The 19,076-nt window shown below is 38.4% G+C and overlaps 1 protein-coding gene, 1 long non-coding RNA gene and 1 pseudogene across 4 annotated transcripts; all 3 read right to left on the bottom strand.

Annotated features, from left to right (window-relative positions):
• Window positions 1-743: 743 nt before the first annotated feature.
• LOC131778527 (uncharacterized) lies at window positions 744-1,951 on the bottom strand (annotated as a pseudogene).
• A 1,402-nt stretch (window positions 1,952-3,353) lies between these two features.
• On the bottom strand, window positions 3,354-5,234 carry LOC136281765 (uncharacterized). The gene is made up of 2 exons (XR_010717960.1): window positions 5,049-5,234; window positions 3,354-3,517 (listed from the first exon to the last, which is right to left on the bottom strand). It is a non-coding gene; the product is annotated as an uncharacterized lncRNA (long non-coding RNA).
• A 1,362-nt stretch (window positions 5,235-6,596) lies between these two features.
• On the bottom strand, window positions 6,597-16,239 carry LOC131778526 (uncharacterized). Of its 3 annotated transcripts, XM_066169220.1 has the most exons (9): window positions 15,958-16,239; window positions 14,625-14,689; window positions 13,072-13,159; window positions 10,927-10,975; window positions 9,136-10,327; window positions 8,650-8,981; window positions 8,329-8,476; window positions 8,142-8,239; window positions 6,597-7,702 (listed from the first exon to the last, which is right to left on the bottom strand). In XM_066169220.1, exons 4-9 carry the CDS (start codon window positions 10,942-10,944, stop codon window positions 7,271-7,273), a joined length of 2,220 nt encoding a protein of 739 aa, XP_066025317.1. In that variant the 5' UTR covers window positions 10,945-10,975; window positions 13,072-13,159; window positions 14,625-14,689; window positions 15,958-16,239; the 3' UTR covers window positions 6,597-7,270. The 3 variants fall into 3 exon arrangements, with proteins under 3 accessions (XP_066025317.1, XP_066025316.1, XP_066025318.1); XM_066169219.1 differs by lacking the exon at window positions 14,625-14,689; XM_066169221.1 differs by lacking the exons at window positions 13,072-13,159; window positions 14,625-14,689; window positions 15,958-16,239 and adding an exon at window positions 11,526-11,869.
• Between the last annotated feature and the right edge of the window lie 2,837 nt (window positions 16,240-19,076).

A 19,076-nucleotide genomic window follows, 5' to 3' on the forward strand; every position in this document is an offset into this window, starting at 1 on the left:
TTTGCGAAGATGTGAAATTCATCTTCACCGAGTCTCGGCACAATTTCCTCAGCGCAACAAACAACAAAAGGCTTTTGTTTGAACTTGTGAAGTCGAATTTAACCCACAACAATGGCCCATTTCCTGATACGTAAAACGAGATTTAATAGAAGAGACATGACATGCATATGGAAGATGCGTTGCGTGACGCCTTAAGCGCTGGAGGTAAAGATAACATTACATTCAGAGAGTCTGAGTCATCCCATCAGCATTGACCCCACTTTCAACATGGGTCAATATGAAGTTACACCAGTAGTGTATGAACAATTGTTCCTGAGGACAAAAAGATACGGTCAAAATCTAGTCTTCCTTGGTCTAACAATGCTGCATCACAAGAAGAACTTCGACACGTACAAAGTATTGGCATCAACTTGTGTAAGCAGTTGTAAGGGATTAACTGCAGCAAAAGGTTTCATCACAGACGGAGAAGAAGAGCCATTCCGTGGCTGGAAAACAGAGCTTCCAAAAGCAATCCATTTGAGGTGTATCCGTCATTTCCAAAGCAACTGTAGAGAAAAACTCCGCGAGACAGGTATAAGAGAAGCCAAGTCACAATAAGTTTTCCTTGACAAAGTTTTCAGAATTCAAGAGAAAATGGATGGCATTGTGGATGCAGAAAAAAAGACCGAAGTAAAAGAACGGCTTCGAAATGCAAAAGAAGTACTTGACGAGAAAGAAAAGAAACTGCTGAAAAAGGAATCTTCCTATCGGCCGCTGTTTTCTGTATTCCTTGACGAAAGACGAAGAATGATTGCGAAAACAACCAGTTTGATTAGAGGCAAGATAACTGCAGATGCATCAGTTTTTAACTGGCACATCTTTCTGGTGAATTGACAGAGATACTCCTCATCTATTTGGTTCCCGTCTTAAGGAGTGCGAACATCTCGGTCAATATACCAGGGATAAGTGTGAAAGGTTTTTGTTTATGCGAGAGTTTTTCCATTTTTTCGATAACCAGGCCCTTCACTTAGCACAATTTAGTATATACTCTAGGTTTTTTAACCCAGATACATGGGCCACTGGTTACACTATCTTTACCTCGAGTGTTTAACAAATCTTATAGGGAATACATGGCAGCTGCAATGTGCTTGCATTCCCCATCTCGACCACCTTTACATTTACATTCAGCTTGAAGGACACTGTCCCGATTTAACCCTCTGCACTCAACAATAAACCAGAGATCGTAGTATTCCTTACCCTCGACCGTTTTTACTTTCATAAAAGGGCGCACATTGGCTACATATGCAAGAATTCCATCTTGTTTCAAATGAGAAGTTAGTAAAGATTCCACATAATCATCATCGAAAAGTCGATAATCTTCAAATGACTTGTAGGCGGCGAGTCCCTGCTTATTGTGATCGGTGGAGTAGTAAAGCAAATAATTAAAAATGTCGTACAATCCAAATGGCGGCTACGCATTAAAATTGTCAACAGTCTTCAGGAAATGAATTATTAATTCGTCTGAAGCAGTGGTGTCCTTTTCGAAATTTGAATTCACTGACAGACTGCAGAGGCGATTTCCATAACCGAAGTATTCAGTATCCGCTCGCTGAAATCCTCTCTTCGTGTACATATTTTTTAAGCTCTGCTACACTCTTTGTGTCGAAATCAGCTTAATTTTTGTGATCTAAAAGGTTGACCCGAGTTTCGCAGAATTTCCCACTAGCATTACTGAGGGTTGAAAAAAAATCGGTACATTTAATAACTGGGGAAATCCACACCCAGTTACGTATTTCGTTGTGGGAATCAAGGCTTCCTCACGTTCTACAGCAATTTGTGGGCACTAATTTTCTTACAGAAGGGATTTTATCGAACAATCTACGCACTAAACACCCTGAAAACACCTGATCAGATACATCACTGTACGCAGACCTAGTTTAATTATTCCATACCACAACGCATCCTGTAACATTCTTCGCATCAGCTTCGACGGCAGCGAAATAAAAACTTGCTTGATAAACATTCAAATATATGATAAAAGAAAGAACTCAATTTTGAAGGAGGAAACGCCTCTCGAAAGTGGGAAGTTATATTAGAGAAATTGCCCACACATATGCTGCGAACTGGACTCAATGTCTGAACTTTCGCAGATTGTTTACATCAAAAGTCACGTGACACTAAACGGGAAATCTGAAGCCTAAAAGGTGAAGTCTCCGTCTAACTCCAGTCGGTGTGCGCACTCCGATTGCTTTGGTCAGCATTAGATTCCATCCACCAAAACCACCTCGGTCGAGAGGGACTGAGATGGAATATTTAATAACTTGCAAAACATAACCGAAGATTCTCGGAAATCCGCAAGTGATGTGGCCGAACATTCGAAGCTGTAAATCCCATGATTCTTGAGGAACAAACAGAAGCAGCATAGCGAGAATTTTAAGTCGCGAACCATTGCTTGATGGTAGACATGCAGATAATTTAGGATACGTCAATTCTGTTGATGAGGCGCATAAACTTATTGCGGAATTTGAAACAGGATTGACGACGAAGTTTTCTTTCTCTAAAGCTGTCAAAGGTTTCGGGAACACCGGTGTATATATATATATTGATGTAGCTCTTTGGCATTACAAAGCTTTGCTATCGCTATTGTGCATTCTCACTAGTTTATCTAGTTCAAGTCCTCTGGCATGGCTTGGATGATACCACAATTGTGGAATCATTCGGGTTAACTTAATGCTTACACCTCCTTCCTCGGACAGAAGTCACAAAATACTCGGGGAAGATGCACGAGATATTTAAGGAGCAAAAATTCGTTTTTTACTGGTGTGCCTTTCCTAATTTTGGGAAGGAAAGTGTTCAATTGCCAGCACGGCATAGATAGAACAGCTGGAGAGAAAAGGAAATGAAAATATGCAGAAGAAGTACTGTATATAATAATTTCTTTTTATCCTCAACCTTTGTGTTACTGTCAACTATGGCTTGCTAATTCGAAAGGTCAAATACATGAATGGGTCATATGACATTGATCTCAGAATACTTTTATGACCAACGTGATAACAGTTCAATCTTGGCTAAATTGAAGATGGTTAGAAGTTAACAATTATAAGAACTTTTCACTAACATATGCTGCTGACAAAGGAGAAAATATATGCAATTCTGCATTTTTTGCTTTCTATCAAGCAATCATATATTGGCTCCTTATCACACTATGACACTTCCGTTTTGTCGTATTCCAAAAAATAACTTGAGAAATACACTGTCACTCGTCTTACACTGTTATATTTACCTATTACAGAAGGCTGGAAACAAATATTTTGTTTTCAAGAAAATAAGATATCTTGTCCAAGACACAAGGAAGTTTGACTGCAAAACACAGATAAAAATGCAAGAAATTTTATTTCTTTCAGAGAACAAGGTAGTTCTACTCATGTATAAACAGAACAAATCTGGTTTAATAAATCAGTTATGCGGCATGACTCCTTTTCTTCCATCCCCACTCAAAACAAGCAAACACACTTATAGACTGAGGTTCCAGTCTGGTCTGCAAATGAAAAGGAGGAAGGTGATCACTGCAAAATTAAGCATTAGGGTTCTTATTTATAACATATTGATTATTGTATACTGATATCAAGAAATTAAGGTTGCAAGTAGCAGCCAGCTGAGTTATAGTTTGAGTTTTATCAAGTCCATCACTTTGTTAAATTTAGAGTAACCTTGTCTTGAGAGAGGGAAATTGAGGAGCTGTAATATACTTATCATCAATTAGGGACCACAAAGAAAAATTTATTTATAGAGACTTTTGAAGGAGAGGAGTAAGACTTGTGACAAGCTGGCAGACATATACTAGATAAACTTTACTGCTAAATGGGTTACAATATAAAGTGCTCAGTATTTGGATCAGCTATGGCTCAACTTAAACTTTGCTTTAGCTTCAAGTTTAATCCTTTGTGGTTTCCTTTCTCTGTGTTTGTTTTTCAAGTTATGTTACACAAAAGAACACAAAAATGACAAGGAATGCTTTTGAATATTAAGAGGCTGGAATAAGCAAGAAACCAAAACTGAATTTTAAACAGTACAAAGTTAATTTGATCTTCCAATGTTATTTAATTTTAACCATTAATAGAATTTGCTATTTAAATTTATCCCCTCCATTTTTCTGGATATTGTGAGCAAAAACAAACAATAATCACAAAATGCATGGTATACAATGGTTTGATTCACCAATGTGGCAAAGGCCTTTCACTGTCTATCCATAAAAAGGGAAATAATTTGTAAAATGTAAGACATTCTGCATCTTGAGTGTATACTTATTCATCAATGTGAAATTAAAGGTTACTTGAAATAAATGTGAAAGATTTATAGGATTTTCAGACCCCTGATAACAATTTTTGATGTGCTGATTTGTTGTACTTAAAGGTTATGATTTTAGCAGAAATAGTGGAAGAAATTTCTGGACCTGGGATTTTGTTGCAAATGTCTGTTTAAGTCAGTTAAGAACCCTCCTGTTTCAAGATTACATGATTGCCACACCAGAACCTTTTGCATTCTATATTGTGCACCATGTTATGATTATGGTTTCAGTAATAAAAGGTGCTGACTCAAGAACTTTGCAAAATATCTCTACATACAAAGAAATAGATTGTGGTTATGTACTCCAAATAGCAGGTCACATCAGTCTTTTGTAAGGAAGTAGCAGAAATTGCTATGGTGGTTTTGGTGGATGGAGAGAAACATCTACCAAAACCACTTTATTCTATGTGTCATGAGTTATGATAATCATTAAGAACGTTTGGTCGGTCAGCAATTGTGCACCATAAAAAATAATTAGCCAGAGCACTAACTGCTAATTATTGGTATAAATCTTTTGTCTCCCTGAACATCTAACAGTGGCTATAGCTAAATTAAAAAAAATATATTGTTGATGGTTTTGGTCAAAGTTTTGGTGGATGTTCCCTAATGACATCCACCAAAACTACGTAACATCTGGGCACCTTTTAAATACGTGAAATATCTGCATAAAATTGCGTAAAATGTTTTATAATACTACAATCGAACAATTAATTAATACTTACCATTTCGTGAGTAAAAATTTTTGACGCAATTTCCCAAGCAAATAATACACTTAGGTCATCGGGATAAGTCGGCATGTTGTCGTAGCTTCGTAATTTTCATTTAGTATAACAAGTCATGAGTTGTCCATCATTCCATCTCAGTCCCTCTCGACCAAGGTGGTTTTGGTGGATGGAATCTAATGCTGACCGATTGCTTTGCATTGTGGAAGCTTCATTTTCAATATGGCGACGAAAGCGGCAGAAATCGGCAGATTTTGACTGAACATTCTGTCAAAGTTAGGCCGCCCCTTTTTCCTTTCACCATAGGTAAATATAACCTGATTTATACTGAATGTGTAAAAGTATTTTTTGTACGTAGTTGTCGCGTATTCTATAGTTCTCAAGGACAAACGCGATCACTGTTTTTTAGTATGTAATTTGAGACCAGTTTTCGAAAAGGTCAAATTTGATGTACGTCGTAGTTTGGAGCCTTTCAAAGATTTGGATGGCCGCTTTGATCCTTCTCTAACAGCTCTGACTAAACGCTCTCAAACGGTATTCGTGCATTTTAAGCGCTAGTGTTCGAGACCGATTATGACCAAGAAAAGGCCTATTGTTGCGTTACACAGCGTAAGTATCGTATACTCAATTGTGTCGTAAATCCAGAAAGTAGAATAGAAGCAAATTAACTAATCGCGAGTGTTGTATGATAAATCTACTATCTTGATCATTGAATGAAGGAAAGTTGAATTAGAGCAATGAAAGAAGTCACTTGACCACTGAATAACTCTACAATGCACACGGCGACACGCCGGGTAAGCCGGAAAGCAAAATGCAGTCGATCGTGAAAAGGTGTTGATAGACTTGTTAGACTCCTGCCATTCGCTTGGGCTTTTAAATCTTCTGACCTGAAAAGTTAGCTGTTATTAAGATATCTTTTAACGACTTTCCTTTGCGATGTGATAATAAGGGTTTGTTTTAAGGCGTAATTTCCCTATCTGTATGTTCTTGAGGTTTGGCAAAGCCGAATGAGATTGTTACAAAAGATAATATTTTCATGTGTGCGCGTTATTTTCTTTGTATAGTCAAGTATACTGTCTTTAACGCAGAAGATAACTCCAGAGATACGGTTTTCAAAACCTTATTTTAAGTATTCTTTATTCTTTTAAGCATATTTGAAAATCTGTATGTTTTTCTATTAAACGTTGAGCGTGACGAATTTGGACTTAGAAGGCGTAACGCTTCTCCTTTTGCGAATCCCGTATTTACGCCTTTACGTGTATGACATGAAAAATTATTCATGTATAAGAAGGTAGCTGTCTCTTTGTAATGAGTTTGCATTTCAAAGGTTGATTCCCTGTTAAATAACTCGCGAATTTGATATTCTCTAACTCTAAAAGGAATGTCACGCAATGTTTCGTGAAAAGCGGTGCGTAACGCCCCACCAAAATTTGTCACGACAATTTCACTGTCATTTCATACAATAAAACATACAAAAAATACATATTTCACTGTCATTTTTCATCACTTTACCCTTAGCGATTAATACACCATGAATACACTAGAAAATAACTCTGCGTAGTATGTATTGTGACGATTCTCATGGTGATATTAAACAACCCAATCATAATAAACAACACGAAGAGTACATAAATCAATTGGTTAGAACAAGGACGATGATGACGACGATGAACAGCCTCCTGGCAAATCAGGTGAGGGGTCGGGAAAGATGATAAATACTTCTAAGGCGACGAGTTGTAATTATTCATTAACCGCACTTGTGTATGTATAGGAAGCATTTCGTCGGCCTGATGTGGCAAACGATGCAATTGTTGTAGGCGCACCGAATAATCGTCATTTTGGTAGTCTTTCCTAAATGGCAGAACGTTTCCTAATCCGCCAATGCCGCTGGCGTGGGAATACACATTGGAGTTAGCGATGGCCTGAACTGCAGCCTGTTGAGAATGCGGTGGAGGTTCCTGCTGCGGGTGAAGGCGGTTGTGCATCCAACCACTTGGAGCTTGAAGTGGTGATAACGTAGTTGAATCCGCAAGCGATGTGCCGTGAGGAATGCTCCATAACGGCGAGAGCGTGTTCGTGAATGGCACACAATTTGGCGAAAACCACTGTCACTGTTGTTGTTGCCGTCCAGCGGCGCAGGGCATTAGAATACGCGTGAACCCATAAGGTGAGGGCGTCGGGACGACACTCATGGATGGGTGCACTTCCTCGTCAGGCCGCGCCTATTTCCGCTTCCTCTTTGCATTATTGTCATTTTTATTTCCGGTTGCGCTTGGTCTGGGTCTCGATCCAGACGTTCTACTCACTGTGGCCTTTTGACGCGCCGCGTGAAATTGTTGTACCATGGCTGCTGCGCTACCATTCGGAATTTCGACAGCTGACGGCGATGTTGCTAGGAGAGATGCTATGCTAACCATGGGCGATTTTTGCCCCTCGTGGAGTGAAGTAGGTGCTGGAACTGCATTGGGAGAGTTACAGCCAAGTGACCAATCCGTTAGCAATTCGACAATGTCTTGATGATGTCTTTGTCTAGCGATATCCTCAGGTGTCATGTCCAAAAAATCGGCAACTTTCCTGTTAGCAAAGTTCACTAAAAGATGTCTCACGGTCTCCGCGCTGCCTTCACGACAACCCAGGAACAACGGAGTTTGACCCTAGAAATAGATTAAAAATCACTTTAACACCAATAACCATAAAAAAAACAAATAATCGAAACAAAAAAGGTCATCTTTGAATGTATCCCTTTGAAATTTACCCTAAAATTGAAGTGCGACTTGAGCGATCGCGTTACGCACCCGCTAAAATCCATCCCTTGGATGCTGCGAACAAGAAGCGAACCTATTCCATACAGGCACGGTCAGCGAGTAAATCTTTCCCTACAAGCCATGATGGGCCACCAGTGAAAAGCCCACAGTATCTTGCGCATAGGATTTCAACAGCCACGTAAAGTGATTGCATGTATCGACCGTCAACTTTTACGATCAATTTGCATTGCAAATGTCCGGTGAATTTGACTAGATATGCAGTCAAATGAAACTCCTTTGCTTACTGCGAACCAAGCTCACATGAAAAATAGATCTGAATTCTACTAACCTTTTCATCTTGCACGTCTTTCTTAGCGCCATTTTTTAACAGCTCTTTGGTGACATCAAGGCCGCTCACTGACGCAGCCCAATGCAAGGCTGTTTTCCCTATTGGAAACATTCAAAACTGTCAGAACTCGATATGAATGTTTAAATCTATCCTATTCCAGAAACGGAAAAAGGGGTTAGGAATTCACCTTGATTGTCAGCGCTGTTAACCTCGACTCCGGCTTTGATGAGGTGCCCCACCAGGTCTGGAAGGTCGTGTCTTGCTGCAAGGATAAGCGGGGTGGTACCGTCGTCCATTCGAGCTTCGAGGTCTGTGGCACGATTCCGTATCAACAGCTGAATGCATGGAGAAATGTATTCGGTCAGAGATATCAGATAAAAAAAATATAAGTCAAAATTTAATCCATTTGGAATAAAACGCATCGCAGGAATGCTAGATGATGATGAATGGAAATTTGTTGGATAACACTTGCTTTCCTTAATCAAGGTGAATACTATGTGTTATTTACCTGGAAGACACCTTGTGCATCACGTCCGATGGCCAAATGGAGGGGCGTGCGATTGAAACGGTCACATGCATTCGCATCCGCTCCGTCGTCCAACAGACGTTTAGCCACATCCACTCTTGGGTACCGGGCAGCAAGATGAAGCGGCGTCTCCAGGTACTTCTTGGAACCACCGTTTGCCCCAAGGAGTGGTACATCCAACACCATGGTCCCTCCACTGTCATCTCTGTCTTTGTCATCATCAAGGCTGCTGCCATCACCGTACGTTTCACGGCAGGAGGCTAAGTGAGGGGCTGTCCTTCCACATGAAACTTCTTTGTGACCAAGTTTTCCAACTAGGAAAGGAAACAAAGAACCCAGTAACCACTTGGTGAATAAATAAAAAAATCAATTTTTAGACTCTGATAAAGTTCTAGGTATTATTACATGTAAATTCACTTTCTCAATTAAAATGTTTTTCCCCGTACACTAATGCAGAGACTCACTTACCAAGTATGAGACTGTACATCCTCTCCACAAGACTTCCAATGGGCCCCTCCCAGCTGTACTTCTCCTGATATTTTTCACGCAACAAACTTGACTCCAGAAGTCGCACCTCCCTCTCTTTGTGTCGTACCTCCTTGATTTTCTTGGCCCACTCTTTTGGATCTTCAGAGTCAACCACACATTGTGGTCCTGAAGGCACCTTCTTCAGAGCCTGTCCAAGTCCTGAATTACCACTGACAAGTACAGGTAAACCAGCAGATAAAGCTTCAAGAGCACTGACTCCAAATCCTTCAGTCTTGGATGGCATTATGGCAAGATCCACCTCACGGAATAAGTTAGCTAATAATTCTCTGCTGTCACTAAAGCTGCGGACAATTAGCTGATTACGATCAATACCATGTCGAAGTAACTTATCTGCTATTTCACCTTCTTTCTCTCCTGGTGCAACAACAAACTTGAGTTTGTAGGACTTATCTTTCAACTCAGCAACTGCTTGAGCTGCAACATCAAAACCTTTCAATATGAAATCTTCACAGCTGTCACCACTTCCAATGAATAGAACACTGAAAGTGCTTCTCTCTTTAGTGGCTTGCTCAACATTCAAAAATTCAGAGAAAATGCTCGGAGTGAGATCAAAGACATTTTGCTCTTTTTTAGGAAGGTAGCGCTTGTAAGCATCTGTCAGCTTGGGTCCAATTGTTACAATTTGATCAGCCATCTTACACAATTCTAACTCTGATTTTTGCAGTTTTTCACATTGTGAAATGCTTTTGTACAGTCCAAGTTCTTCTGGAGCAGTGTGAACAACTTGGATCCATTTGCAGTGGTGACGTTTTTTAATTAACTGCACATGTTTGCCAAGACTTAATCCATGTCCTACTACACAATCCATGACATGTCCATCTGGGACATTAAAAAGCAAGTCAACTGGATTCCAACCAATCACTTTTTCGGCTTCAACAAGCTTCACACGATGACGTGCTGCATTGTTCCATTCTTCTCCACTGCATTGCGGAAGAAAGACACTAACTTTCACATTAGAGTGTTTAGCTAGCTGTATGGCAAGCTCCCTGTTGATGGTTGATAAGTCTCCATCAGTTGATGATCTCCACCCTCTGCTTAGCAATGTGACTTTCAGTGTCCTGTTTTCTTGGCCTTCTTGTAATGTAGAGGCTACACTAGGAATGTCAAAATCCTACCAAAGCAAAACATGAAGTCTTAAAAATAATTAACAATTTCCTACAACGGGTATGGAATTGCTAATACATGTATAAAAATTGCACACGTCAAGTTATGGTGTAAGGCTGTGTCTATACATGGAATTTTAACATAGTAGCTCCTTAGCAAGGACTTGTAGCAGCAATATGTTATAAATCAATTTCTTTCTAGATTTGCAGGTGGGCTCTGCCCATAAAAGCACAAAGTCAGATACATGCATGAGATGCATCATTTCAAAGTTTCATCAACCCTCTGACTGACATGTACAGTGAGATGTAACTGTACATGGAATGCATATAACAAATATATTCTCCTATAAAACTATTAACTTCTTTTCTTTTTGAAACTCTGCATGTACTGGTAAGTGACTGTTTTATTGGCTGGTTGTAAAACATATGTTGACCAGTCTGTATAGCACATGTATTTACTTTCCAGTTTTGAAAGTCTAATGATTTTATGATAGAACTTTCAACAGACAGTGAAAGTTGCATGTACTGCTTTGGCAGGTTTTTACATTATGGTAAAAATTAAACGACACAGACCTACATGATGATTCAATTATCACATCAATGTTACCTTTGACAGCCCAGACATCACAGAAGATCTTTAGCGCTGAACATTGAAGCTACATGTAAAAAAAAGCAAATTTCACACCATTTTTTCCACTTCCCTTAACGGAATAAAACGAGCTAAATACCGTATTTACTCGTGTAGTCGACCCCTCATTTTCAACGTCAAAAACCGGATTTTTCATCATTTCTGGTGAAAGAAGTAAAATTCAGACCGATAGAAATTTCCCAAATACTTAACGTCTTATTTTTGATGTATTGAAAAACTGTGAATTAAAAAAACTGCAGAGCAAAATATAACCGTGTGCTCTGAAGTTTATTACCACTTGTTTATATCACTACATGAGCACTTCAATTCACTAGAGAAGTATTTTACCATAATTTGTAGATCGCATTGAAAATGAAATCTTCTTGCATTGAACTAATCTTTATCTTAATGTCGAGTTTGAAAGGAGATTTAGTAGACAGAAGGAACACGGAAGAACTTCGAAGGATCGCTCGATCGCTCGATCGCGTGTAACAAACAAGAGCAGGGATTAGGAAGGCCGTGCGCCATGCGCGTATGGCGCATAAAGCTACGAAATGTCCCATTATAAAAATACTTACCGGGCCTGTGATACGCCCTGACCGCACAAAGCTAGTGAAATACAAACTATTTTGTGAAAAGGATTGTAATTTGTAAAAGTTTCACTTTGGTGAGACATAAACAAGCGAAAAACTACGGTGCCTTCGATCGTTTGATCACACTCGCTTTATTCTTGTTCCCAGATTCTGAACTCGGACTTTGCATGCAAACGAGGCTATTGCTCGGAGTTCCATGTGCTTTCGTTTTCGAGCAGAGTTTGAGCGTTTTCGTCGCTTTGAATGTATTTGCATCGATTAGCCTCATGCCTTCGAAAAAAATCTTGAGATTGGACAGCTTGCAGAGAACGTTGTTTACATTTTTCAACACAACAGCGGAGCAGAATCGTGATACTGTGAGCGAAAACGACCGTGAAACGGACGAAACAGATATAGGTATAGACTGTAATACACAAGCAATAAACCTTTGTTAAAATTTTTACTGGCCCATTTATTTACCCTAATGGCCCAAACGTTTTATAAGTGGCCCATAACTTTCCAATGATAGGGGTCATAGGCTCATTTGCCTGTTAAACCTTCCTAATCCCTGCAAGAGTTAAAATTTATTATTCCAAACCTTTCCATTGACGAAGAATGTGCTGAAAACTGACGAAACTCGAACACAATTAGAACTGGTTTTGTAATCTCGGATTGCTTGTTTCGTGTACGAGTCAAGAGTGATTTTTTTTGATTTATTTTTTGCAAAATGAAACTACGCTAATGATTTGCAAATAGAAATCTGTAGTTTACGAAAAAAATTATTCTGAGACTCAAGAAAATAAATAAAAGAGCTTAGATCAGTTACATTTTCCTAGCAAACATGATCGGCTGCAACACTTTTTTGTGCATTTCCGGTCAGGTAGGTGTCGTGTTACGCATTCGAATTATTCATCATCAACGCACATTGATTACACCTTATAGAAAGTACAGTTACAGCGTCACCTAACAATTCAAATTACGTTTGCGCTCTATGGCCTAAACGACGCATTGAGTTATTCATGAACGTGGTGGAGATCTCGCAAAGTTCGCCACGCAGATTTTGCAAATCACTCGCATATTTTCATTTTGCAAATTACAGATTTTTAGAAATATGTAATTTGCGAAAAAAAATTATTCTGAAACTCAAGAAAATTAATAAAAGAGCTTGGGTCTGTTACATTTTCCAAGCAAACATGATATATTTCATCTAGAAACATGCTGCGACACTTTCCGTGTGCATTTCCGGTCAAGTAAGTCGTGTCACGCATTCTAGAAATCTGTAATTTGCGAAATAGAAATATGCTCATGATTTGCAAAATAGAAATCGCATATGGTAGATTTCTATTTTGCAAATCATTAGCATATTTCCATTTCGCAAATTAAAGATTTTCATTTCGTTTCGTGTTGCAAATTACAGTAAGCCCATTTCGTTAATAATCAATAAACTCTCAAGAGTGTAGCATCAAGAAAGCCACGCGCTGGAAGGAAACTTTTACATGATAATTTTTTTGAGTACGAAAATACCAAAGAGGAAAAACTGAACCAGCATTACCTTAAATTCTGTCTATTCACCCACAAGAGATATCCATTGCATTGTAAGGATTCCACTGAGATCTTGAATCCCAAAATGACTCTTACCCCTGAAAGCAACCGTAAAAAAAATTGTTCCAATGAGATGTAAGGAATTAACCCTTTAAATCTAGCATGAGTATGCATACTCTCCATACTGTTCTCTATACATTACCCAGGGTGCTGACAATGGGAACTTGTTTGACCCTTTACACCCAGACAATAGTGTCCATATTCTCAACACTGATTTCTCCACATTTCCTGTGGTAATGACAAGTAGAATCTGTTTGATAATCTGGAGCTCCTAAAATTGGTGACTATTTCTATAATTCTCATCACCGTGACATTTCATTTAAGGGTAATATTGTAAGAGAAATTATTACAAGCCAGTCACTTTTAGGGGTTAAATGGTTAATAATAAAGGAGGACTGTTGGTTGTGTGATTCAGTGGTGATATTGTTTGGAGAAATTAGATGCTAATCACTCTTAGGGGTTAAAAGGTTAAAGAGCAGAGAAAACATTTTAGAGATCAAATGATTCAAGAAATGTAGAATGATACAAAGAAGCTTTTCAACTAACTCAGATTTGCATGTGAGCCAAGAAGCAGCTTATACAGGTACATATACTACTAAGAATGATCCAACATTTTGGAATTGAATCTTACTGTAAATTTTATTCATTTGTTAAATCTGGATAATTGAGGCCTGGATAATCATGGTTAAGCTAGATTGATCTTTAGAATCACTTTAAATACATATCTGTTCTTTAATTAATTGTTACAACTTGAAGGTTTACTTGAAATAATTTGGTCTTTTCTGGAAAAATCAAATTGTCTTAAGATTTTCAACTTTATTGGTTCGCTATGCAAGTCAAAAACTGTGAAATTTTCACAAGTTGAAATAAGTTTTGGAAATTCTCCAAATATAAAATTTGGGATGGTGGCCTACAACAAGAGAGCTAAACAGATTCTGTACGTCAAGATCAGTCAGGAGACTGAAGACAAGAAGTCTGGTCTTCTGGTCTGGTCTTCTCTTGCAAATGCAAATTACTTTGTTATCATGCTAACTAGATACTGGTCTATATCACAACGAGGTCACCTTCAGCCTCACTCCAAATCAAAGGCTTGGCAACTAAGTACACAACTGTAAAATGGACTATTAAGGTTCACTTGAAATAATTTGGTCTTTTTTTGGAAAAATCAACCTGTCTTAAGGTATTCAACTCTACTGGTTCACTACACAAATCAAAAACTGTAAAATTTTCACAGACTGAAATAAGTTTTGGAAATTCAACAAATATAAAATTTGAGATGGTGGCGTACAACAAGAGAGCTAAACATATTCCATATGTCAAGATCAGTCAGGAGACTGAAGACAAGAAGTCTGGTCTTCTCTTTTAACCCTTTAACTCCTATAAGTGACCAAGACAGATTTCCCTCTTTACAATAGCATAGCAATAGCAATTGGCAAGGTGACTGTATTCACCAACTAAAGCAAAAACGCATGCAAGACACTTGCTTTAACGCATGCTTTCTACCTTTTGTGCAGAAGGCGAAAAACATGCCTTTTGCGTGTGCATTGACCATCTACCTCTGAGCTGTACTGTAAATACAACATCAAGCAGACAAAAATAAAGAAAATCACCAATTAGGGCATTATTTGTTGATCCACTACTATCTAATCCATTAATATTTGTACCTCACAATTTATCTTGTTGCAATGTTGTTATCATGATTTAACATTGTTATTGTTCCTGCTTTTAGTTTCTTGAGGGTAGGCTACCAGGGCGTGAAATTGCGCCTAATACAGGCGCCAAAGCGACTAAATTTTTCACTTTGGCGACCAAATCCTGAAAGTTAGTCGCCAAATTGGCGACTAGAACGTTTCATCATAACCTTACCAAGAGATATAGTGAATTAAAAAGATTTGCAAAGATAAATCCGCGGCAAACTTCCTTGTTAAGTTTGTTTCCAAAACGTAGCACATGCATCTCGATCGATAATTAAACGCCATCTTGGATTTAGATGAGCCTGAACGTTGTTTATCATCCATCCTAGTGTCCACTTTGTAGCACATTAAAGATAAAGGCTATCAGAAAAAAAAGTTAATTTCACGCCCTGGTAGGGGGAAATTGATGGCTCATGAGGTGGATTTTTGGAAACCTTGGTTAGAAGAATACATGGCCTCTTTGAGCTTGTGTTTATCCCTGCATCAACCAGAAGTTTTGCACTGTTCAGGTAACAGGATATCAGTCAATTTAGGAAGGGGGCTTGATCTTTATTACAAATGATGTATTTCTGTCACTAAAATACGTTCATGCGATAAGAAAAGTGCAAATGTAGTTACATGGAAAGACAAGGAGTATAAGAACAGTTCAAGCACATGAAATAAACAACAAGAAGCTCACAGTTCTTCGCTTATGAAATGTCAGCTCAAAAGAATGTGGAACAATCAATTTCAGAGTGGGAACAGGCCCCTGAATTCATCACCCATCTTCAACTGATTTGACCAGTAGAATATGTTCATAAGGTTCAACAATTAAAACAGGTAGATGTATGTGCATTATTCTCTTAGAAAGGTAAACATCATTTGGCACTCCAGTCACACAACATGTTTGTCCTCTCTTCCTGATTTCTGCTTTCTCCATCATAGTTGGCGATGTAAGTCGTATCCTCACAGTAACATGATAGTTTTGGCTGCCCACCTAAGATGGCGCTATAGTTATCGATCGAGATGCGACTAACTTTCAGGATTTGGTCGCCAAGGTGAAAAATTTAGTCGCATTGGCGCCTGTATTAGGCGCAATTTCACGCCCTGAGTGATGGTAGAATATTACTACGGTCTACCCTGTAAAAGTAAACAGAACTTACCTCGTGTTGAATCGTTACGTGCGTGTAACTAAACTCCAGAAAGCTCAGCGCGAACGAGCGATTACACTTTGGTGATAATTGATCGAGAGCGTTGCGTTTGCCGTTTGTAGTCAAGGAGCTATTTTCTGAAAAAGCCTTATTTAAGGAGTTGGTTCAACCATCCGACAGCTGATTCTGATAGACCAATACCTGCTCTTTAAGATAAAATGCTATGTAGTCCCGAATTGTGGTACTCCTGACAAGTATATTGGGAAAGCAATATATATCACGGCAGCAGCACGATCTCCTGTGTAGAGATCATGTTGAAAAATGTCAGCAAAATGAAAGTGCATGCTGGGAAATTTACGAATATATAAATTAAAAGGATTAAATAAATTATATATGGAAATATTGCTATTCCCATTCCTTTTCGGGCGTAAATTTCCAAGCATGCGCACTCATTTTGCTGATTTCAGAGAATCTTCGGTTATGTTTTGCAAGTCATTAAATATTCCATCTCAGTCCCTCTCGACCGAGGTGGTTTTGGTGGATGGATAGCGTTGCAGTCGTGTCTTCTGTTGTGGTTATGTCCTCACACATTATAACCAATAGAATGCAGTTTTACTTCTTCCAATCAAAGTGCGTTGTGATCCTGTCTTCTGCGTGTCACTTCCCAACTAGGGGAGGGATGCAAAGCAAAAGTGTAAAAAGATCGTTAAGATTTCCGCGCTCGAAGTTTGAAGTTTCATGGGCTATCCTTGACACCTTTTGGGACGCTTCAGATTGGTGAAAGAGTAAGATTCTGGTTGCGTTTTTAAGTGCGAGGTATTTGGGAAATTTTCTTCCGTACGTGGAAAGCTTAGGAAGACGAGAATTTGACATTGCCTCATGGCTTTCCTTACTTTTCTGTTGGAGCTAGTACAATAAGGTAAGGTTTTCGTTGCACTTCATGCTAGTATTTTTTTAAATTTTAAATATTACAACCATTCTTCAAAGATCGCGTTCAAGTTTTGTGCTAAATTCCAGTAGATTTCATGTATAGCTGCATGATACCTGGATTCATTGAATCCTTCTGTGTCGAGGACTAACTTTTTTATTTTATTTGGGACATACAACACCAGATATTACACGTCGATTAAAAACCAGGACAGCTCTCGGCGTTTCAATGATCAAAAACTTGTGATTTTCTTCCAGCCTCAATAATTTGTACTATGTTGCATGTAGCAGTCTCAAAGTGTCTACACTGGTGGCTAATTTATGGGTACAGTGGAAGACATGTATTCATTGTAAATGTATGGGGCTACGCAAAAATTCAGCTAGGATGTATGGTCGATGTTAAACTTCACATATCCTGGAAAGTTAACTTACAAACTGCTTACACATATGATGAAGATCTGGTCTCTTCTAAAGGATAGGGTGCTGGCTCCTAACGCTCTGCAGCAAGTAACAGTTGGGTCATCATTCTCTTTGCTCACCCAGAAGGGCACAAATTTGCAGCAAAATTACTCATCACTTAATAATATGTGCTTTTCTATTTAAATCAGTGGCTGACATATGCCACTTTCTTTCTTTTGATCCATTTAGAATAAAGCCCCTTGAACTAAATTATGAGGAATACCACAATGATATGTATTTTGTTACCACATTTTACATACTTTTTCAATTGTGTGTTACAAACATTAAAATGAAATAAATACTAACTCATGCACAAATGAATACTTAATTCAATACAGACTATTGCCCATTATTAGCGATTATTGCTCCTACACTTGTTAGCAAGAACTTGGTCTTGTTGGCATTCATTGTGAGTGTCTGGTAATCTGTATATCAATGGAGACACTCTCTGCAACTATCTTTGTGAAGAAAATACCAATCCTTTCACCCTTACTTAATATCATTCATACAGGCATGGATGAGAACCAGCAGCAAAGCAAAGTAAACAAAAGTGCAGATGAAAGGTATCTGTTGTGCTTGTCCTTGGTGTAAAAATCAGTTTCCTTTGGTTTTGTTAATGATTTGAATGAAAAACGCATTTTGTGTAGAGAAAGATAAAATTTAGCTCCTAGCCTAAGTTATGGTGAGACGATATGTCACTATCAATTTGGCCTCTTTTAAAAGTAAAAGAATAAACTAAGGATAAAACTAAACCACAGCATACCTATACTAAACCCTCAGCCTATTTGTATCAACATTATTATTTTTTCTGGTGTTTGCCCAATAGATTCAATCCACTTACAGACAAAGATGGTGCCTGTAAATTTTACCTTTATTCTTAGGGTAAGACACATGTAGAAAGCAATATTTCGCAAAACAACAACATTATATATGCAAATTTTAAATTTTTCCAATTTTTTCTGCTTGACTTTTTGAGTGGTTCCAGGATTTTTCTTGTGCAAAGAGTTCTAGGTGAATGTACCAGTCACCATGTTTTTTGGTATGATGGTTTACATTGATTGCTGTGCTCTACATTCATCACTGAAGTACCAATTAATTCCTTTGCCATCAGTAATTGCTTTAAATATACTGTGTCAGAAATCACAGCACTGTGCCCCAAATTTAATGTTGTCCAGGGCACAATTTCATATTTTTGAGCAAGGCAAAGGTAAAAATCAAACGAGACCACACAGACATCATCTACAAGAAAACTTTACTATGTATATAATGTTTATATAGTTCGTTATGTAAAAGCTACTCTATTCATTAAATCAGTGTCAACACTCTCCCTTGTAGCAGATATTATTTTTAGCCAACTTCAGAAATAGTGGCCTAAAATGGACATCCAAACTTTTAAATTTCCAGGGAAAGGTTCCCCAGATTTTGCTATCCAAGTGGGAATAAATGGCAGCCACACTGTCATTTTTCTCCCTCCCAGCTGCTCAAATGTTTTCCCTCCTTTCCACAATCTTAACAAAGCCCCCATATGTGTAGTAATAAAAACATTGAAGTGTAGTGTGCTATCTCAGCAAGAGATGATAATCATGCACACTTTTAAGTGAGTCATCCTATCAGACGTTTGGTGAGGTATTACATTCTGTGCTCAAAATCTAGTTCACATAGACCTGGGGAAAAAGAATAGGGTGTAATAGTCAGGCCGGTGAATTGCTACAAGCTTTAGTTTGATACCACTACTCATTTGGTTA

This window comes from Pocillopora verrucosa, chromosome 6 (assembly GCF_036669915.1).
Source record: "Pocillopora verrucosa isolate sample1 chromosome 6, ASM3666991v2, whole genome shotgun sequence".
In the NCBI taxonomy this organism is placed as follows: domain Eukaryota; kingdom Metazoa; phylum Cnidaria; class Anthozoa; order Scleractinia; family Pocilloporidae; genus Pocillopora; species Pocillopora verrucosa.

Excerpts from the sequence above, each read along its gene's own strand:
- LOC131778526 (XM_066169219.1), bottom strand. Across the intron at positions 8,982-9,135 it reads GATGTACAGTCTCATACTTG|TTGGAAAACTTGGTCACAAA; the intron begins GTAAGTGAGTCT and ends TTCCTTTCCTAG. Across the intron at positions 7,703-8,141 it reads AAGACGTGCAAGATGAAAAG|GGTCAAACTCCGTTGTTCCT; the intron begins GTTAGTAGAATT and ends ATCTATTTCTAG.